The sequence below is a fragment of the Archocentrus centrarchus genome, chromosome 15, assembly GCF_007364275.1.
Source record: "Archocentrus centrarchus isolate MPI-CPG fArcCen1 chromosome 15, fArcCen1, whole genome shotgun sequence".
NCBI classification, from domain to species: domain Eukaryota; kingdom Metazoa; phylum Chordata; class Actinopteri; order Cichliformes; family Cichlidae; genus Archocentrus; species Archocentrus centrarchus.
This window is the reverse complement of record NC_044360.1, coordinates 20,769,892-20,793,737: the sequence shown is the minus strand read 5'-3', so window position 1 is coordinate 20,793,737 and position 23,846 is coordinate 20,769,892. Positions and strand designations below refer to the sequence as shown.

The 23,846-nt window shown below is 38.2% G+C and overlaps 1 protein-coding gene across 4 annotated transcripts in view; it reads right to left on the bottom strand.

Annotated features, from left to right (window-relative positions):
• LOC115792906 (neurexin-1a) overlaps positions 1-23,846 on the bottom strand; it is a 255,778-nt gene that overhangs the window by 110,951 nt on the left and 120,981 nt on the right. For 3 of the 4 annotated variants that reach the window (XM_030747529.1, XM_030747530.1, XM_030747531.1), the window contains 7 exons: positions 23,306-23,509; positions 20,742-20,768; positions 13,554-13,676; positions 12,337-12,718; positions 11,049-11,239; positions 10,026-10,199; positions 4,585-4,704 (listed from right to left, as the gene is read on the bottom strand). In XM_030747529.1, coding sequence (XP_030603389.1) covers positions 4,585-4,704; positions 10,026-10,199; positions 11,049-11,239; positions 12,337-12,718; positions 13,554-13,676; positions 20,742-20,768; positions 23,306-23,509 — 1,221 coding nt within the window. The remainder of the gene's footprint in view (positions 1-4,584; positions 4,705-10,025; positions 10,200-11,048; positions 11,240-12,336; positions 12,719-13,553; positions 13,677-20,741; positions 20,769-23,305; positions 23,510-23,846) is intronic. The other variant, XM_030747532.1, reaches the window with a different exon arrangement.

Genomic DNA, 23,846 nt, shown 5'->3' with positions numbered 1-23,846 from the left:
GTTTCTCTGAGTTGCATTAAAAGACGCATCCAGGGCAAAGATAAAATTACTTCCATGTGACAGCAGGCTGTTAACTCCACTACCTCATATCCCCCTGGCCCCACTACTGGACTTGGTGTCCCCTCATATTGATTGGAACAAAACTAAGAGGTATAATTCCTGCGTGCCAGCACAAAAGAACGGTGCAAACTATCTGTAATGCTTCCTGACTGTGTGTATTTATCTGCATTGTAAATCTAAAAAAACAAACACAACTGCTCTGAAAGAGCCCTGCTTGAAGAACAAAAGCATTTTTAGGAATTTTCCCAAAGATTTAGACTGTTCACATAAATCCCACATGCTGCTCCCCACTAATATGGCTACAAACTTTGTGACACGAGAGAATCGTAGCAAAATCAGTCATTTTATGATTTTTCTTAGATTCCTTCCATTGCAACCATGTAGACTTACGTCTTTAATATTTATTTGAATTCTTGCTTTTGTGGAGTGACTTAGTGTTGGTGTGTGCCTTTAGACAACATGAAGAAGGAGCACCTAACAAAAAAAGAGGATTCTTGTACTTCTGCATGTGCTTAAAATAAAATCCAACCAATCCGATGGCATGCCTGGGGCCCAGACAGACTATTCTCAAGACATAAAGGCACAAGAATGAGCACTGACTGACGCATTACAGTTCAAGCGGGGGGTGTGGGGGGTGTCTTTGCCCCTTGGGCAGAGACAATGAAGACTAGACCCACATACAATCTTGATTGTTGATACAATATTGACATGGCACTAATGGCTAAAGGACAGAGTAGAGGAGCAACCAAGCAAGGCGAAAATCGCGTGAAGACCAGGCATACCCCTGCTGTATCCACTCCACAACCAACTTTAGGTAAACAACAAGCACCAATCTTTTTGTCTCTGTACATTACCCTCAGTTGCCTGACCACTACAGGCACACTCCCTCAGGAGGTCCAGACTGAAGTTTAAGTCCCACACACACACACATGCACATGCACACACTAAGCCAGTTTCTCAACTGAAACTAGAGCACTACTAAAAATCCCATTACAGAGGAGACATAATGCAGTGTGGCAATATCAACTCCTACTAATGCTTAAAGAAAGGTGCTCCCAATGTTTTGCTTTGGCTGGTTATCAGCATCTGTTTGTACTTGCAGAATGGCACTGATGACTTCACCACACACAGATGCATGCAGTGTGTGGTGAAGGGTCACTTAAGAAAATATGTTCCAAACGCTTCATTCCTACTGGCAACCAAAACAGTTTGTAGCAATAAGACCAAATTCATGCTTAACTCCATTCACAGGCGTCATAATTTATATTACGTGGATGATTTTCAGAGAGGAATCTGATTCATCTTCGAAAGCATTACACCAATTGTAGGAATCCAGTCATGATAAGTGGTTCCATGAATGCAACTGTATGGTGCTATGTCCACAGTTCATTCAAAAAGAAAAATAAAGTACTGGCACATCACTGTTTGGAGGATGATAAAGAGAAGATCTGAAGATAGTTTTCATCATCTTTCCAATCATTCACGAGTGAAAGGTACAGAGCTGTTCTGAAGCTGAAATGCTTTTATCATAAAACAGTCAAAGCACAGCCAAGAAATGATGCTATGCTCTGAAAAAAATAAGAGATTCTCTGTATGATGTGAATACAAGCAGCACATTCAGTGCTAGCAAAGCTTTTAGACATCTTAGTAATTCAAATCTTAAGAGTCAATTTGATTCAATTTGATACACAACGCCATCCTAAATGGGACTAAAAACACCCCTTAAATGTGGGAACTCAGGTTTGCCAACTAAGACATCAGTGTTGGCAACACTGACGTCTTTCACTTGCTTAAAAATGATGCCAAGTCACTGATGTTCCACCTCTATGTGCAGCTTCAGAAGTCAGAGGGAAAAAGGATTTTCAGAAGGACAAACATTTTCGTAGGATGTCAGCATGCAAGTGTCCTGAAAGATAATTTACAGTCTATTTCAAATCCAATACCCTTTCTCGCTTTCTGTTAAATTATTTTACTTTGACTTTGTTTTTTAAGGACAGACTCAGGAGACGTTTACGACCACTTAGACTAAGCTTATTTCTTTTGATTTTAATAACTTCAGTTCATCTACCTCAACGTTTACATAGTTTTCAATTTTAAAATATAAAAGTGTTTTTTTTTTTATTTACGGTAGTAACTGACACGCTTTAGAAATATACTAATATATATATATATATATATATATATATATATATATATATATATATATATATATATATATATATATATATATATATATATATATCAAGGAAGGGAGGACGTGAATCATCAGAGTTTATTTACAGCAAAAGCAAAAAGTATTTGGATCAAAATTATGTCGATTTTCAATTTATAAGGTGAACATGAAAATGGTATTGTGCTGTCATCCATGTACAATTCACCTTGGCTAAATGCTATGGGGTTAGGAGCTGGAAAGTGATTTTTTTTTTCCTTCCTTGTGATAAGGAAGGTTGCCAAGACTAGCTACTGGAGAAATATCTAGAAATGCACAGAGCTCCCAAAGTAAGTGCCTTACACAGAGAAGCCCAGTGCTTTGTTGTAAATTGCCTTCATTTCAGCTTATGCAAATATATCAGGTAAAAAAAACAGTGATATGTTCTTCAAAAATGCTCCTATCCTTCTTTTTGCCCCCCTTTTCCATCTATCCCCATGACAATCCATCAACAGAGATAAAACCCAACCATCTCCAGCTTCATTTTTCTCACACACAGATTTTCTTCAGCAGACTCGGGCTGCCTTGCATCGCTATTCTGGGAGCTAACTCGGTTCATCTGTACTGAAAGAAATTTCTTGGAAAGTGTGTTTTTGTGGTTACATATTAAATCCCTTGGGCCTACACAATCATCCATCCCATTGCTTTGTCAGGTCAGTAGGAATAATGAGACTAGCTACAGTAACTAGACTTAGGTAGAGCAGTTCTGCGCCGATATAATATATGCAAACATGCCCCATGAGTCTTCCTGCTCCTCATGCTGTCAATGAGCTCTATGGGTCTGAACAGGATGAATATGTATGACAGAAGGAAAAATAAACGTTCCAAGCTGCATTTCTTTTCCCTTTAACACACAAGTTAGGTTCACGCGGAGTTCGCCAACAGAAATATGCCCCCAGCACAGCCCCGCTTCCTCTGTTGATCCAAACACGGTCTGAAGAACGAAAGGTAGAATAGAACAAGCAAAGGAGGGTCCAGGATCAGGGCGAGCTATCCTCAAACATATCATGGACAGAAGAATCCTTTTAGTGTTATCTCTGGCTGCAGATATGTTCAGAGTATAAGGCTGCATGAGAATCTATTAACACTTTCAGTTGATAACAAAAGACAGGGTCTTATCAAGCAGGTAGAAGTGACACAGAATGCATTAACATTTATGGTGCTCTCTCCTCTGCTTTTGTGTCATCTCCAGAGTGCCCACTCCGTGCCTCTCGCCTTAATGCAGTTCAGCACTTTGCTCATTCACCCCTCACTGTGTGAACTGCTGCAGAAGAAAATAATGACCAAACAAAAAATCCTGTATGCATGTTTTGCATAAGGAAGTAGCCCATTTTCCAAAGGTGGAGCAGACACCCCTGTTTGTCCAAAACCTTAACACTGACAAGCACAAAACCCAAAGTTCATTTAGCCATTTAGCCACATCATGTGGCTCAAATAGTTTTAATCGGTGCGCATGTGATTGTGTATTGCGTTGCATATGTATTATTCGCGGTAATCCTGATGTATGAATGCGTTCTGGTAAAACTGCAATAAATAAGAAGCGCTGTTATTTGTTTTTACTGCATGATGCATTTGTTTACATCTTTGACTTGTTGTTGATGTTTTATTTATCAGAACATAAAATGTGCGGCTCCCTCTAGTGGTACAAATCTCAAATTTTAATGAGCTTTCACTAAACTGTCAAATGTTATATGTCAAAGTTTCTGCCCTACACGGTTGGAGCAGCTGTCGCCTCCCTCAGTGAAGACAACCTATTCAAAGCAGAGCTACTGAAATAAGAACCGTGTCAAGATTCATTCTAATTGAGTTTTGGCAGATTGTTCGCCAGTTACAGTACCCAGCACAGTTTGGGTTTTTACTAAGTTCGCTAGGAGAGTTTACAAAACAAGTGCACCATGTTTCTGGCAAGTTATGCGCTCCATGAGGACACAGATATAGCAAGGAAACAGGAAACAATAATGAGCCTGAGTCTGAAGGCTGTGTGAAAGCAAGGGATAAAAATGGCGTTCCTGTTAATGATAACACCCACCTTTAAAATGTCTAATACCAAGATTTTCTTGGCCGCATTCAATTAGGTTAACAGATGGAATGAATTATCCATCTAATACTGTGAAATGTGTATAGGGCAGTTTATTTTGTGTGACTCACAAGGAAATGAAATGGTGAAAAAATAAAACATTACCCAATAGCATGGAGTGATTAAAAAAAGTATGCCAGAAGTACCGATTACATCATACTTTTCAGACTTAATAATTAGAACAAGATGAATTTTAAACTTGAGGAACCAAAAAAAAAAAAAATGGGGGGTATCCTACCGTCGTTGCACAGTGGTCCTCCAAATGTCGTCATGCTGCAGTCACAGCTGAAGCCCTCCCACTGCTGCAGACACACACCTTGGTTGGCACATGAGTCCTCCTGGCAGGTAGTGCTGGGGCCTGGATATGGACACAAATAATAATCTGGTGAGGACACTTTTTTAATATTAGTTTAATACCAATTAACTTTACATTGAAATTAAATATTAAACATATTGATAATAGGCTTCTTCAAATTAAAGAACACACAAAACAAACATACTGTACTAACTTCTTCCTACAAATCCTGTGACAAATGGCGATGAACTGAACTGTATTCAGTAAAACCAAAAGCTCAACCCAAAGTGGCCAAAGTATGTAAATCATTTTAATGCTTGGGCTAGACTTCCATTAGTAATTTAATTGTTGCATTCCATATTTTTACATTTAAGCATGACAGTAATGTGATCCTTTTATTTATTTATTTTCTCCCTAATCATCACCTGCCTCTGACCACCTGTGAAGACAGTTAATCAGATTGAGTATGTGGTACACCTGTATTAAGCATCGCGTGATTGCAGTCTGATAAGCCGCAATGCATAACATTTCCAGCTACGAATGTCACCATAAGACAAGAATGCTCATTTCTTCAGGTGCAGTGGTTCATGTACTTTTAAACTGCAGTGTAGTGCTTCATGCTTGTGCATTATTCCCATTCCACTGCCACTGTGTTCATCCCCTACAAGCATACAGCTGTGTGGTCTCTACAGATACTTTCACAGCAGCTGCACTTTGACATGAAATAGTAGGCAAACACAGGTGTTAGTGATCGCATTAATTAAGCAATTAATTACCTAAATAGAATGGAACCATTATTCATGCCATTAGCAACATGTGTGTTTACCTACTATTTCATGGCTGTTATGAGAAAAGGTCAATCACCTGGCTATTCTCTTAGTTCAATTAATGTTAGAATGTGAGCAGGAAGGCAAATTATGTAAATATGGACAAATGGGTTCATTTTAAAGTTTTTTTTTGTTTATGAAATATTTTATTTTGCAACGCTTTATATTTAGACTGTTCACATACAAAACAATCTAGCAACTCTAAAACATTAAAGGTAATTAGTATTATCAATATCAGGATCTATATGGATGAGTCATGACATAAAATCTAAACAAAATGGTACAAACAGCAGTACGTGCAGTACTCCCCCTTTACAGCCATAATAACCCATGTGTAACAAATTTACCTTTTTGATAGTTTAGTTATTATCACTGCAATTTTTTTTTAAAGTTATTTACTCATGAGAGGTTGGAAAAAAAAACAGTTGCAAAAAACAGCTGCACAGCAGTTGAAGAGAAACAAACATTAGAACTGCATTCTTACACTTTTTTTTTTTTTTAAATATATTGGAGCCACTGTAGCTCCTTTTCAGACTCGGGAGTAGCTATGGTAACTGGTTAATAGTTTCAGCATTTGCTGTACCCCGCTCAAGGTTGAATAATGCAGGAAGGCGTTCAGCAACATCAGAAAAGAAAAAATGAATTCCTGATTGCAAACATTTCTGAAATATTTCTCTGAATACAAAAGAATTCCTCTGACTACACGGTATATAAATTATTCTACTGCTTATTAAACCTTTTATAATGTCCCTAATATATCACAGCTGCAATCCATCCTAATTTGTGACTGACTCACGAGTGAAGTAAACAGATGTGCTATGGAATACTTAGAATAATTTCAAAAAAATTAACATACAGAGTTATTCATTTTAGGAGTTCCAATTTGTCTGTCTTTTGCTGATGTAGCAGAGCATGAATCCCAGCTGAGCAGACAGTGGTCTTCATTTCTAACGCTAATGCACTGTCTGAATATATGTAAACATGCTTAAAAAAGAAAATCTGCTAAAATATCTTAGTTTTTAGAGCAAATCCTTTGATTTAATAAAGTCTCGCCTTCTGGGAGGGTCTAAAAAGGTCGTGTTCAGCGAATCCTGTTTGGAGCACAATGACTTGTCTTTGGGAGTTCTGTTGTGCCTCAGTACAGACCCTCAAAGACAACCTGACTCCTGTTATCTAATTTGGGAATGCAGAATGTCACAGTGTTCCCCTTAAATTTATGAAAGTGGGTGTACAGTCAAGGTAGTAGAAGAAAAAAAAAAACCTCTGTGGAAGGTAAATTTCACAGGTACATCAGGTGTGGATGACCATACCTGCTGTACATGTTTGATCAAATTTTTCTCCTTTATATCAAATATTTGCATAATAAATGTATTTATTGTAGATAAACATTTTATATACATGATGGTGTATTTATCTATATTTTCTACTGTACTACACTTCAGTTACAGAATTGTGCAAAAATTTTGAGCCACTTCTCATTTCTTTATTTTGCTGGTAAAAGTGGGACAAAAATGCAGAGATTTATTGATACATGTGCAAACGTACATGGAAATGCAGCAGGCAATAACTTTTATTCTTCAACACAGCCTGAACTCTTTTAGGCAGCTTTTTTCTAATTCTTTTAAGTAGTCTTCAGGAATAGTTCTCAGGCTTATTCAAAGCTTTTCTTGGGATGTTGGATGCCTTTTGTTCCGTTCTCTGTCAAGATGATCCCACAACTGGGGAGGCCAATCCATGAATGATGGTGTTCCATTGTGTGTTTTTCTATCCAACTAGGCTTTTAGTGCTTTGGCAGTGCATTTTGGGATTATTGTCATGCTGAAAAATGAACCTGTTGTCAATCTGATGCCGTCCAGAGGGTATTGCATTTAGTGTAGTGGAAAAATCTGATGACACATTTTTTTCATTCATAATTCCATCAATATTGACAAGACCTCCAACACCATTGGCTGAAATGCAGTCCCAAAACATGGCAGAGCCTCCATCATGTTTTATTGTACATCTCGCCTGACCTCCTCTGTACGCATTGATGATGATTTGATCCATGCATCCATCCATCCATCCGCTTCTACTTACCCTGTTCAGGGTCCAAACCTTTCAAATTTGGATCCATCACTCCACAGGACCTGCTGTCACTGATTTTCAGTCCAGTTCTTGTGCAGTTTGGTTTACCTCAGCCTTTCCCTTAAGAATGGCTTCCTCTTTCATTTGGATATTATTTCCAGATACTGTTCATCTGTTCTATAGTTTTTTAGGCCTGCCACTTCTTTTTTTGTCCTCCACTTGTCCAATTTCCACAGTTCTTTACGGGTTAGGTAACTTCTTCACACCTGAATGATTCATAAATCGGTATTAAGTAGCTTATTAAACAAACAAACAAACAAAAAGTCATTCCTCTGAAAATGTTCAGGTACATGGACTGAAAATGAGTGAAAAAGCAGCCAATGTCCAAAACAAGACCTTCAGAAAGCCTGGATAGCTATTGCTCAAAATCACAAGTACAAAAAACATCTGTCTTCTTGGAAGCAAAATATAAAGACATGAGGTATGGCTCAAGAATTTTGCACAATTCTGTAAATCTCCTAAAAGGTTATTCCTACTTTATTTCCATAAGAATTTTTACCCCCTATATCATATGATTGTCCCCAAAACAGTGTGAGCTATTAATAATACTGTATACTTCACAATGCATTTGACTTAAGTTCTATTTGGTTCTTCGGTTCTATTTGTTTTGTGCCTAATTTCACTGTTTATTTAACGGTTAAATCTTGAAAAACCCAATCCTGTTGCTTGGAACACGTCCTACTAACAAAGTGGAAATAGAGTGCCAGAGACAGGAATAAAAATACAGCAATGGGAAACACTGGGCTTAATAAGATCAATTATAGGTAAAACATTACAGTGACCAACTTTAAGGTCAAAAGCTGAATATTTCAAGAGGAAATCCATGCAGGATAAATCTTTGTTCTTCAAACCATTAGAAGGCATGCACAAAAATCCCCTTATATGTATAACAGTGAACAAACAATTCAAATAACCACACTGAAAATAAAAGTTCAAATAAAACAACATCCAATATGTGAGTGCAAATCCACACATAAGCCCCATAGACTCTGATACAAGAATAATGATGCTTGTATTCCTATGGGCCTTAAGGCCATTCCATATAGTTGGTGGGTGAATGGCACAGTAGGCAGTCATCTTGTTTTGGGACATGTGGAAATTGTGGAGGTAGAGATAGCAGATAGTTAGAGGGTAGATATATTGTAGATGCACACGGGGAGGGATATCAGACTCTTTATCAGACAGACAAAGCTATCTACCTTGCAAGTCAGCTTTCATCAATGCAACTTTTGTCAGCAAAATAACAGGAAAGGAAAAGGCAAAGTATACCAGCTGTTAGTAAAAGCAGCACGATGTCAGAGATGGAGTAACAAAAACACAGAGTGCTGAAGAAGGAGAGACGAGGGGAGAGATGTTTGTTCTCAGGAGGAGCCAGAGGTGGAAAATTATACTGTGTAATGAAGGCTGGGTTAAGCTAAACTGTTACAGCAACTTCACCAAAAACGGCTTCAGCAATATAAAGTAATGCCAAGCAACTGCTGTTATTAAAGGAAGTGAGCACACATTCTTCATTGTTCTTCAGTAAAATTCAGATAACTTGTTAAAAAAAAAAAAAACCCCAGAATACTTCTTATCCCATCATTATTCATTAGTAACTTATAATATAAGTAACTATATGTCACCCAGCGACTTCATCATCACAATCCAATAAATGTCTTAGCATTTCCATTAAGAGCCTCGATTGACTCTATGTCACAAAAAAATGAAAACAACAAGTTTGACAGACCTGCACAAGGAGATGAATTTGATTACATTTGTAATATCAAAACATGAAAAGCTCAGAAGCCGTGTACTCGATAGAAAAAGAGCGGATGAATTGTGAAATTAAACTAAGTGACTGATGCTGGAAAATAAATCTAATATTGTCTCTGGATATGGTGCACATATTAGACTGGGCAAATGATATTTATGCATGCAACAAAGGATTCATACATAATTCAAAAGGATTGCTTCTGGCAAACTCTCAGATCCAGCAAGCATACATAGAGCAAAACAGAATGGGGGTAAAATGGGAAATAACACTCGCAGTACAAAAATGGCAGAGAGAATAAGCAGATTATGGCCAAGTGAAACAGAAATGATTGCCCGTGGAGAAGTGTCGGAGTTTGATGCATTCTAACAGAATACTAACACATTTAATGGCTGTTAAATTATGTGCCACAGGTTGCCAGTGTGGGTGCCTCAGTGGGTGTGCTTTTCAATGACCGTGTCTTCTTCTCGGACAAGTAAGAGAATGGGAATACTGAGCAGCTTTGTGTGGAGCTGCAATGACCTCTTAAAATAGTTTAGTGAAAATAAGGGGGGAAAACTGAATAAAGAGGAAAAACAACAGGATTTATACCTGAGCTTTGATCGACTGAGCTTGACAGTGATTTATCATCATCAACCGACTAAGTTCCCTTATTGGACTCCCTTAGTGGATAGACTACTGACCTTCACATCCTCTCTCTATTTGTCCCACACAGTCCAGAGCATCTGACATCAAGTCTGGGAGCCGCCCATTCAGATCCACTGATGCCAGACAACCTTGAAAACCCTCCTTGGCGTGCACCAGTTTGGGCAGCTCCTTGTACATCTCCTTAGACACCCCTCCAACAAAAAGGTTACCTGTAAAGAAATGAGAACTATGGCAATACTGACCCCTAGTGGACATAGAAAAAACATTACCGAGTATTTTAGACCGCCTTTTAACTGAGTTTAAACTGAACGTCACAGGCATTAGTAACAGTTGCGTGAATTGCTTGATTAGAGTGAAAGAGTACATGAGGTTAATTATGTCTTGCTTTAGAAACCTTTTTTTTTTTTTAATTGTGCTGAATTAAATGTTTTTTGGTCATGTCCACAGCCAGACATTTGTCATCTTTCATGTTTGTACTGTTTCATTAACAATTTTTGATAAGGAAAATTACAAAACTCTTCAAGGTAGAACACCCATTACTCCAGTGTCCTTACAGGCCTTTTATGTTATTAAATGATAATTCTTTAAAATAACTTTAATTCAAGGTTGGTCTGCTAAGCACAAATGGCCTTTTATTTAATGAACACATGCAGATTGTTAATGGCAGCTGTGCGTAATTCTTGCTCAAGGGTACCTACGTAAGTACTGCTAATGAGTAAGGGCCAGGCATTGTTCCTGCGCACCCTTGCTGGGATTACCCTGCTGGTGCAACCTTTACGTCACAAATGTGTAGGTGATACAAATGCAGAATATAAAACAAAGGGTAAAACGTTAAAATTCAAGATTAAAATAATATGTTAGCTATATTCCTTTTTCATTTGGCCTGATATTACATTTGATAATCAAGAAATAGTGCAAATATGAACTTTTTGGCCTTTTCCTTTTGGCCTTCGAAAGGCACTCATTGTTTTAGTGGTGACATTCACGTGGAGTATACCTGCAGGGACAGAAATGTACTTTTATTCTGTCCCTGTTGCAGAGAGTGCATGAGTACACACCCTTCAGGTCCAGGTTTTTGGCTCCTGTTGTTGTCTGTGTGGTAATCTTGGTGTCAATCTTGACAGTGTGGAGGTTGTTGGTGTCCCTGGAGATTATAACATTGTGCCAGTGGTTGTCGTTCAGGGGCTTATTGGAGTTGCCTTTGATCAAGTGGGCTCCGTTCCCCAAGTCAGACACATAGTGCAGATAACTGTAAGCAGATATTTAACCACATTATATATCTGCTAATTTCACATTTCACATGCTATATAAATTATATCACCATGTGCTTTTCATAGACTATTTATTACAGTAGATACTACTGCAAAAATATGCTTGATATCTGAAAACTGGGGCTGTTGTTGTTGGTGTGCATGTGTGTTCAAAAATGTAAATACATAAGATTTTGAAAAAGGCAAATAATTGTCAGGTAGAAGAAACAACAAAGGGGCCATAGACTGCATTAAACAAATCAGCCTTAAATTATTCGGTTTAGAGTCAATTTGTGATTTGCATGCTCATTTTAATTAAAATATATGACATCAATGTTTAGGAAAACCTAACTTAAGGCATTACTTAAAAGAAGGTTATTCTATAGCTGCATTTTGGCAATATGTGATGCACCCTTGCGTAGTTGATTCCCTTTTATGTTGGGTATTTCATGAAGATTAAAAAGAACAGTAATAGCCGACAGCTCTTTCAGTAAATATTCTGGCATGGAGGTGATAAGAGAAGAATTTGAAGTAAAGGCATAAAAAAAAGCTGTCAAGAATTCTTTTCAGTTTGGAAACTGTCCTATGTGGGAAGGGCTGCATTATTAAAATCGTAATCCAATTTATGGAGATTACTGCTCAAATAAATATCACCTACACTAGTATAAAACTAGATCGACACAATTTAATGGTTTTTGCTTTTAATGTTTGCTGGACTACACACCTGTTGGCAGGTAGGTTTGCTTTACTAATGTAAGAATGTGTAAAAAACAAAGTAGACTTTTCTAACAAGTGTAGCACTGACAGCTACAACAGCCATGCAAAAACATGAGCTCCACCAACACTATATTAAGCTTCAGTGCTCAGGCATATTTTCTTAAATGTGTCTGAGTAGAAGTTTGGTGCAAAGCATCACAAAAACACACCGATGACATCAACAAGTCAAATCTACAGAGGAAATAACAGGATATCTTACAGTTTACCACAGTTAAAGTGCTTCTCGTTAACAGAAATAAATGTTGCTAGATCAACCTGTAGATGCCACATTAAAGTTTCTACACTTATACTCAAGCATGACAGCGGAGTGCCCGCTTACCCTTTAACCAGCTCCACCACGATGAAGTCATTTCCATCGCCACTGTTATACAGGATGAGGCCATCGGAGGACGTGGTTTTGAACTGAAAGAAAAGGTGCATGGAGTAGTAGGCCTGCAGAGTAGTGAGAGTCACATAGCTGGAGCGTGACTTGAAGGTGACAGGGTCAGCAATGATGTTCTTGAAGCCAATCATGGCATTGAGCTCACAGTAATCAATGTCACCATTTTTACACAGGTCTATGTAGGCCATGCCATTGAAGGAGAGACTCTGGAGGTGGCCAATGAAGTTGGAGGGCACCATGGACATGAAGCGCTTCTCTGTCACAATGCCCGTCTCAATGTTATGGAACTCCAGTTGGGTGTGGTCACCTGCCATTTGACCTTTGATCAGTAGAAGTGGGAAGGGGAGAGAGGATGTTACTGGGGATATCTGACAATTAAAGGGGCACTTCAGATCCTCTCATCATGACACCATTTACACACTGATTTCCAGTATAAACTGAAAAAAAAATTCCTGCCTTCATGGACAATATAGCAGTTAATAAAAAGAAAACATAAATTTGTTGAAATTTTTTTCTGCACTTTTTGTACATTACGTAAGGAAACATGGTGAAATATTCTATGTAGAGATTTAAATAATACAGGATCTAAATTACAAGGTCCCACAAACAGTCCATCTGAATAGTTTTCATATAAAATAAAGAATATCTTTGATTTCAGTGGGGTTCTCCTACAGTGACAAAATGAAGTAAAAAGATGAGCTACTTTTGGTTACTCCCTTATTAACAAGGGTCACCACAGCTGATTTGATTTGGCAGATTATTACATCAGATGCCCCTCCTGATCCCAAGGGATTTGTGTCTCCTCGAACCGGAGATCTTTCACGTTTTAGGCGAATGCATAAACCATGACAAATTCAGCGCACCATTTTTTAGTTATTGAATTTAGTAGCAATTTTAACTGTCTATTTAAGATTATTTCAGGAGAGATATGTTAACATTTTTATTTTTACTTACAAACAAAAACAATTGATCTTAGATGGATTAAAAAAAACCTTTATTATACAGTATATAGTCAATCAATGGCTTTTTCCTGATCAGCAAAGAAGGTGCACTGCTACAGCACTGTACGACAAGCACACTCCCAAAGCATGCTATGGATTATCCAAGTGAATGAAAATGATTATATTCTATCAAAGGAAAAGAGGATAAGGTACCTTCCACAGGTGGAAGATCATCTACGGTCAGTTTCAAATTCTTGCCCCTCCTGAACACACGCACTGTGTGCCACTCATTATCGTTCAGATTCTGACCCGCAAAAATAGTCTCTGGGCCTTTGCCTGCAGGACAGTCCAAACAGTGATTAACAGACACACATAATACACACACACACACACACACACACACACACACACACACACACACACACACACACACACACACACACACACACACACACACATCCATAACAGAGAGTTTGATAAAAGCAGAATAAGAGAGAGGGAGATCAAAAGGAAGAAAGTGTGAATGGATGAAGTAGTTGGACAGAGGAAGAAAACATTAAGGTAAACATAGTTAATGGTCCATAAAAACACATTTTGACTTGCATTTGCAGTACTGATCGCACCATTAGATAAGGCATCAAATTTCTGAATTCTCACTGAACACTATTTTCTTTGAATCAATAGGAGGGAGGCAATAATCAGGATGCTGCAATATATTCACACTAACTGCTTCCTGTAAACGTATAATGTCTGAGCTTTTAGTTAAATGAAGAAACAAATATAGCATTTCTATATGCTTGATGTCTTTTTCTTACGAGAATTTTTTTTTAAATTCCTATCATGCCACTTGGTGGCAGCAAATAACTACCAAAAGGCTACGACTGGACAGGCACTTAACGACGGAGTTTCACTCTCCATCTTGTTTATCTACAGCAGTGCAGCCTGGTATTTGATTTCCCCCATGTCCACCACATAAAATGAAATAGTGATGCAAAAAGAAATACCTGCATAATGGAAGCATTGTGTTTGGTGGAGGGGGGTAAAAGTAAAACAACAAACAGGCCATTGTAGTTATGGGGCCACTAATACAAAACAAAACAAAAAACAGGAAATACAGAATGTGCTTTTCATCAACACCTTTTGAAATTTTTGATGCTTTGAAAAAATGCAGAAGGTTACTAAAACTGCACAGATCCCCTTAAATAAAACTAATGAATTCACGTCATTAAATCAATAAATGTTGTTTCCCAAAATGCTGCAACTCAGTGTTGCACACTTTTAAAACTGTTATTTAATTGAATGTTGAAACTGAGGAATAGTTTCAACACTCCTCTTAAATGCACAGTACTGTGAAAATGTTTTGAGCCACCCATCATTTCTTTACATTTTGTTTCCACGCAGCCAGGCTTTCTCATCATTGTTTAAAATGATCTTGAGCAATAGTCCTCCAGACTTTCTGAAGGTCTGTCAAATTTTTTCTTTGGACACTGGCTGCTTTTTCACTCATTTTCACTCCAGTCCTTTTACCTGACCATTTTCAGAAGCCACTTGATACTGAATCATGAAATCAGCATACAAAAGCATCTAACTCAATGGATGTGTCTACACATAACAGACAACTTAGCAAAGAACCAATTTTAAATTGTACTTTTTTTTTCAGGTACTTTGTTATTAGCAGTCTGACGCAAAAATGCATCATTTGTTCCCATTTGTTCATTTGAATCAATGAAAAATGCCAAAGATAAAGCATTTTTTTGCACCAACAACATGATTCCCAAAGAATTATTAGCTGAAAACTTGGTATGCAGCAGGGCGGAAGCCAAGAAACTATTCTTAAGGAAGGGAAACAGGAAGAAAAGGCTGAGGTATACCAAATTACACAAGAACTCGACTGAAACTCAGTGGCAACAGCTTTTGTTGAGTGATGAATGCAAATGTGAAATTTCTGGTTCAAATCATCATCAATATGTACGGAGGAGGTCAGGAGAGAGATACAACAGTGAGTGTCTACAGCCATGTGTAAAACACAGTAGAAGCTCTGTCATAGTTTGAGCCTGTATTTCAGCCAATGGTGTTAGGGATCTTGTCATAATTGATGGAATGATGAACAAAAAAATTTAACATCAGATTTTGATCCACCTTGCAGTCTGATTGGCAACAGCTTGGACAGAAAAAAAAACAAACAGTGTGGGATCATCTTGACAGAGAACAGAACAACATCCAAAGAAGAGCTTTGAATGTCCTTCAAGAAGCCTGGAGAACTATTCCTGAAGATGACAGACATTATAAGAAAGCTGCCTCAGAGAGTTCAGACTGTGTTGAAGTATAAAGCTTATCTTACAAGTACAAATTCCACATTAATAAATCCACATTATATTTCCCTGTCTGTTTGCATGTTTCAAAAAAATCATTCCACCCTTGCAAACATTATAAAGAAATGAGGTGTGGCTCAAGATTTTTGCACAGTGCTGTATAAGATAATTTAGCACTTAATGCCAGCAATACATTTCAGAAATGCTGGCATGAGGGAGACAAAGGACAGCACAAGTTGTGCAATGATTGCAAAAAAAAAAAAGGTTAATTAGTTAACAACTAATTAGTGATTAGTTTTTAGATACACAAAGACATGGACACATGCCACCTTCAATCACCCCAAGCTCATTAATGGTGGAGTTAGGTGAGGTTGTGTGATGAGTCTGATATTTTTCAAAATTCTTTTTGACACCACACGTTGTGCTCCGAGGACAAGAAGCCACCCAGCTTATTATCAGAGCACAGCACAAGCAAGCATTTATGATATAGAGCTGCATCTGTACATGTGGCAGGGGTAACATGGTAACATTTATGAAGACAACATCCAGACTTTCCACCCATTTGGTGCACGGAATTCTGTTTATGATTTATATTTTTGCACAGCAACCCAAAAGCTTTTAGAAACAGGCTGCTAAAAATATCACTTGAACATTTAAAAGATTAACAGTTTAATATTCAAATTATTTTGTCACCAAATCCTGAAATCAGCATATTGATATCAAATGTGTTATTGCTTGCAGGCATTAATGGGCTTGTAGAGAACCGCTGTGCCAAAAACTCAAGGAGAGATTAAGAATCACAGCTAAATCAGAGAAACGGCACCAAACCTCTGTGATCTTATCAGAAGAATAACAAGTCTCTCCAGGATACATTTCACCATTAAGAAATTCCAACATTGGTCCAACTAGGGCAGCACATTATTTTTTCATACAGCCTTTCTTAGATCATCTTGAATTGCTATACAGCTCTGATGTTCCCCTGCCGGGCACACATAACCAAAGAGGCCAATGAGGATGTGCCACTGTGACAGTATTAAAAACCCCTAGGCTCTGAACACCTTGCCTACTGTGGGGTGCATTTCAGTTGGGTTCCAGGTTCATTCATCTGAACCCATTTATGGCTATTTATTTCCTGCTTTTCTGCAATCTTCAAAGCTCCAGTGCAATGTGTATGCAAATCTGAGGGTGCCAAAGTAGTGGGACACACTCAATCTCAGACACACAGTTCTGCTTTGTAAGCACCAAACACCGGGGCAGGATTGAGACCAGACGACTGGCGAGGGATTAAGGAGGGGAGATATGAAATAATGGGATGGAGTTGGACTTGAAAGCATGCTTGATCTTTGCCTTCTATCATTCTGTTCTTGCTGCTCTCCAAGACGAAAAGAAAGGAAAGAGAAAAAAAGGTCAGTCATATCAAAGAAGCACAGTCCTGCATAGCATTTACTATGGCCGGACCTGTTTGTTTTATGCCTTTAGTACAATCTGTGGTCCAAACCACCAGCTGCTGGCCAGACATTAAGGGGCCTTAGTCCAGCCAGCCCTCTCTAGTGCCCTCACAGGCGGTGATCTATCTAAAGTGATGGATCTACAGTGATCTCTCCCTGCCTCACTGACTTTAGACCCAAGGGAAAAATGAAGAAGTGTGGCACAGGGCAGCATGAGAAGATGTGATTATCCAGTCAGTCAGTTCTGGCAGGCTGGATGACAGGTCGGACACTGGTGCTGCATGCCCCGACACTGTGACTCACATAGGTGGAGGAAAGAGGAACTCACTGACCAAGCAGCAGGCCACTGCAGTGGATTACCATCAACAGAGATATCAAAGCCAGAGCAACACGACAAGGAAAGCTTTACCAGGCTACCACGCTACAGAACCCACATCTCCAACCAGTGCCTTCAATGCTATTGTGAAAATGTTTGAACAAGCGGAGGTGAAACAGAGTTAAATTGATAAAGGATTTACACTTGCGTTCTTGTTTAACTGCTCTGTAAACACTGAAAGGTTGTTTTGAAAATGGCTCAAACTGCAATGACATTACTGAAATTAGCACTGTTTAGGAATAACTGGATAACCCTGTCATGTTAAGTACCTCCCTCCCATGACAGAAAAGTCCCTATTATGCTTTTAATTTAGAGGGATGTTATTCTCATCATTTAAGCAGCTACAGCACGCACCCATAAAGAACTTAATTAAAATTAGCTCCTTAATTTAAAGAGTATTGCAAAGAATAAATTGATGAGGAGTTGAAGCTTGTTGCTTTTCTTAGAAAACACTCTATACACTCCAGTAACTTTGTATAACCCGCTTTTTGTTTTCAAATTAATTCATTTGCACTATTATTGTCCCCAGAGCTCTGCTGAACACTTGCCTTCACTTGTTGCCAGATTTGCACTCCTCCGTTACCTCTCTTAGCATTAAATACGATTTCCCAAATTTGATAGTGAATATCATTAAACTCTAAAACATGGCAGGGTGACATCCCTGTTTTAAATGGTAAGGTGAGAGTTGAGTGTTTGTAATGAAGTAGTTGATTACCTTTCTGATTGTACAGTTTAGCTATAAGCTTTTAAAGAATCCATCTTAAAGATCATGCTCATAGTAAGCCATCAAAGATGCACAGTGGATTATAAATGTTAAAAAAAAAATCTATATGACTTTTCCTGAAACATTTACTATAGATTATAAGTGCTCACCAGTCTGAGTCTTTTAGCTGACAAGGCAAAATGTGTGCATTCATGCGCCCCTTAAATCACTCTCTAATATATGATTTCTAACAAAAAAAGCAAAAATAAAAAACTATCAGTGTTTAAGACTCTCCTCTTTTACATTAATAAGCCAAAGATTGACTTATGGATCAGATGAATTACATAAAGGAAAAAAAAGCACCTTGCAATGCTGCCAAAGAAGGTCAGAAGTGAATAACCACATTAGGTGCCCTCATCACCACACTGTGACTTTTCCGCAGTCCAAGCTAATAAATAATAAAAGAGTGGACTCACAGACCAAAAAAGTCAATCTGTCACAAGATATTTCGAGTTCATATTTTCAGCTTGTTGTCACTCAGTGCCTGTTAATACTGTTTAAGTCGAAGTGGCAGTGTTTTCTTCAGACAGCTCTGGGCAGCCCCAGGGAGCCTAGGTCCCTAATTGACAGTGATGTGTTCTTTGAGTCGGTGTTGAAATTCTTCATCCACTAAGCTGACCGGAGCTGCAGCGCCTGACAAGACACATTAATTAACATAGAAAAAAAAAAAAAGAGGACAAAAATAACAACCTAGAAAAAAAAAATTGAATTAAATGCTAACGCTTCATAAGTGGAAATGCACTGGCTTAGCAAAGTTCTTTCCAGGAACTTCAATTAAACATTTTCTTATGACACAATTAGGTCTTGCTCCATTAAAGAAAGGCTTACTGTCCCTGTCTTGTTCTTTGTTTTACTTAAACATTTTTTTTGCCTTTAACATAACATTACATTTTCAGAATCGAATTATTCCTCTTTGAAGCTTAATGTTTAGAGAACATTTACAGCTTAAGACAATATTCAAAAAGCATTGCTTTAATTTGCATACACTATATGGCACGATTACTTTATAAAGAATAGGGAACAACAGTAAAACCACTGAACAGATTAATATTATACATGTTTAGTCTACATTACTTATTTGATACTACTAACTAAATCAACTATTTTACCTACAGTAAAAAGCATTACTTTCCCTGCTCAGTTTTAGATGACACATACAACTCAAAAGATTTGGACAACAATTAAAATATTACCATAAATATACTGGTAAATATTAACAATATTTCAGATTGACAGAAATCAAACAAGCAAACATTAGGATAACAGCTAATGATTATGTCTCCACACTATCCTCATAAACCCAGAATGACCTTTTAAAGCAGCGGATTGGGGGAATTAGAGCTTAGAGCTATTTATTTGCATACACAAACAAGGGATGCATTGAAGATGCATGAACAATGCTATTTAGCATTTAGAAAGGTGTTAAGAAGGGCTGGCTCGCAGAAGCATGTCTAGAGGTCACATCATGTGATTCTGTGCGGAGGCGTTTTGTTGTGTAAGTCTCCACTTCTTCATCAGTCAGTGACCTTCAACTACTGTAACACACACACACACACACACACACACAAAGATATCCAACACTCTTGCTTTCAGAGAACAGTTTGTCCTTCTATACAGTATGTGGCAGTCTCCATCACTGTTATGGAGCTTAAACTCGCTCATTTCTGTTGTCATGTACCGATAGCGAGTGTGTCTGCCACTTCAGAATCATTAAACAGGAAAAAAAAAAAGAAGAAGAGCGTATTATGATCCAGAGAAGTAATTATTAATTCATCACTGTTCCTGAATAATAAATGTCAAGGATATTTACCTCCCAAAATATTGCAATGTAACCTCTTTGTTCAAGCGCACACATACACAAACACACACACACACACACATCCAAAGTGGATCCCACAACAAGATCTGCGCTCTCTCCCTCCCTCCTCATCCCTTTCTTTCTGCTCTGTGAGGCAGGTTAATGAGAATAATAAAATCACACTCTGTATTTCCTCTGTGCTTTGAATGGCCTCATCAATTTGCAACTGCTGTGAAACGCTGAAGAAAGAAAGAAAAAGGAAAGCAAGGGGACGACTGCGAGATCGTGCAAAATACCTGCGCTTCCATTGCATGTGTTTTATATCAGTGAGTGAAAAGGTCCATTAATTAGAAACAACTCGGTGTGTGGAATCACCGCTGACTACCATATTTGGTTTTGTAATTAATTCAAGCCTCCCTCCATTTCCTCCCCTCTGCTCATTATTTTTCTGGACCAGGAATTTCTTATGTTCCAACAGCTGGAATTTGGCATGACGACACAGAATGTCAATGCAAGGGGCTAGTCGTATATATTTTAGTGATTGATAGCGATAGCTTTAGTATACTTTAACAACAGAGCCATATGATTTAACAATAGCAGAATATAATGCAAGCATGGCTATAAAACAACACTTCTAGGGACTGAAAGTACATTCAGAGTTAAGAGAAGAAGAAGAAGAAGAGAAAAGGTGAACAGTAACTTACTGGAGGTACAGTTAATCCTGATACAATCTAGATGGGGAAGAATAGATGAGAGATAAATTCATCTTTCAACGTCACAGCTGCAGACATCATTAAAGCATACAGTCCACCCCTCTGGGGACACACACATGGACACTGTCCTTCCTCTGATGCTCTCAAACATGGTCATCTACAGCTAATGTGCAGCAAACTGGTAAAAAGTGCTGCTAAAGAGGCCCAGTTTATCATAATACATACTACGGGAAAAAGAAAAGGAAATCATTAGAGTTGATGTTTAATTATGTAACATTTCTATGTTTATCCATAGGATATATTTTATATACAGGCAAGCTAAAAGATTTCTCTCTTTTTTTTTTTTATTTAGATGATCTTTTTCTTATGAGAGCATCAGATTTTGTCAGGGTCAGACAGGGCCAACTGGAAGGTATACCAACTCTCTCTCCGCTCTACTTGCCTGTGCAAAATAGTTAACGTACGGTCCCATTTCTCTACATAGCTACCTGTACTTATCAGTACAGCATCTTTAACTAAGATCAACTGTGCGATGTGAAAATAAAATGTATTCTTATTTCTCAAACAGTGAAAAATGCAGCCGTTGATTATATTTACTCAAATACTTGCTAAGCACAATTTGGGATACTCTTTTTTTTTTTTTTTTTTTTTTTGCTACTGTATTTCTTATATTTCATCCATTTTTTTGTACTTCTGCTTTCCTACATCATAATATTCCACGTTACTCTACTTCTTTTACTTCACAGCTATTAGATTTTATTGAACAAAAAGTAAGAAAAATTATTTCCACCTCAGCCAATATTAAGATGCTGCATGATGTTGCACTAATGACAATAATACAATATAATAACATCTACAATAATTTGTTACTCCAGGGCCATTCTGCATATTTTTTTTACATTTATACAAATTTTAGTAACAATACAAATTTACTCTAGCTTATATATTATATGTTTTGATTTTTTTTCACAACCACTGTATATCATGTAAAATAGATGAAATAATTTGTACCAAGACCAGCAAAATGGTGCTACAAGTATATGCAATCCATAAAAGTGTATGTCATGTGGTAACATGCTCAAAATATCCATTCTGCATAAGTACATTTTGCTAATACTATTTGCTAATACATATTGATTTTAGTATTTCAGATTGTGACACTAATCATTTTAATTAAGTAATATATCTAAATGCTCTTCTGAAGTCTAGGAGCCGTTTTCTTTGGTGGTAACAACAGATGATTATCTTGATTCTACCATAACAACTTTACTGCACTACTCCATCTCCTGTTTCTGTTTTCTACTTTACCTCTTCTGTTTCTTAAGGCTAAGCTTGTGTTGAGCTCTAAGAAAGGTGACCCAGATCGAACTCCCTCCCCTCCTTTCCATTTGGCCCTGCTCGTCATGTGTTGTCAACCGCAGCAGAAAAGTGGTCGCAAACAGCCAGAGACCAACACAAGCCTACCCTTACAAGGAATGCTCTGGTTTTTGAAGGAGGGACAAGGAAGACAGGCTTCAAGGGCTGAACACGGGAGACAGACTCAAAAATCTCTAAAATGTGTCAAAGATAATCCAAAAGAAAACAAAACTCCGCAGCCTGTTGTTTTCATCAGAGGGCATCTTTTTGTGGTTGCAGTAATATGACTAGTCAGTGCTGTCAGTGTGTGGCGCTGTTGTCTTCCATGGTGGGACACGTGCTTCCTTGTGCTTGACAGCAGACACAGGCTGTCTACTTTGCATGCACCGCTAAACGGCTCCGCTTAGGGAGCCCATTTCTGTGTAGCCAGTGGAAAGGAGAAATAGATGGCTATCATTTGTGCACCACGGCTCTGTTTGAGAGATATCAAACTTTTCACAGGCATCATTGGATTCTTTCCTGAGCAAATAAGCACATGTGCACACACTCACGCACAGAAAAATGAAAATGTGTTTCTTTCATTTGTCCTCAATTTTCTGTTTTTGCTGTAGGCACGGGGGGGCATGTCTTTCTTTGTGCTCTTTTAAGGCAGCTGCATATTCATGCGCAACCATGCATTCCTCCCACAATGATAAAAGTGTTTCCAAATAAAGTGATTAGAGAACAAGTGTGCAGGGCATTTATTGGCCACAACTAAGGACTGCTTCATACCAGGCAATGACAAAATATTATAAATACTCCAATCCTCAGAAGACTTATTAGCTTCCTCATATGAATTATAACTGGGTATATCAGAAATGAAACAGCAGCAGGAAAGAATACAGCAGAGTGTGCACTGTAAGGACAGACCCATACATATCTAAAGCTGATCTGAGTTAGTTGATGGTACAGGCAATGAGCATTCCCTGCTGGGTATTGGTGGCTGTGTGCTCAACTGGCAGTGAGCAAAGAGCTGCAGAGTCTTTCCATTGAAAGTCTTTACACCATCTCTTTCTATTCAATATATGTACAAAGAAGAATAATTGCTGTGAGTGTGTGTGGGAGAGAGAGAGAGAATGCATGTGGCTATGTTCCTTTAAAAATGGTATCTAGCTTAATTTGACTTATCTGCCGCAGTGTGTGTACATCCAAGGCATTACCTAAATTGACAGTCAGCCGGACGCGTCCGCTCTCCAGCTCAAGACGCAGAGCGTCAGCAGAGTCCCGAGATGTGGTGGCTATTAGGATACCGTAGGCTCGCTGGGAGCGGAATCGCAAAGACACATCCTCAGCTTCTGTGTGCATCACAACTGGTAGCTGGACCTTCATAAACTTACTGCCATCATAGCTGAGGATAGTGGCCTCTGCAGAGAGAATGAGAAGTTAAAAAGCAAGATAAGTGATTGGTAAAATGGCCTGTGACAGTTTCATGGTAATGCAATGACCAAGCCTGTCAGCCCAGCTTAAAGATGATGTCCTTATTGTGGATAGAATTTAGTGTTGTGATTTTTCAGTTTTTGAATGCAGTAACAGCCAGGCCAGTAAAAGGGGAATGAATAGACCACATAGCTGAATAACACAGAGACAACTACAGTCAGCGTCTCTGGAACTTTTTCATAGACAGGAGCTTTGCATGTTTTTTTAGAGCTACTGTGCATCACAGACAGCAGACACACCAAGCTGTTTCGACTGCTGATGAAT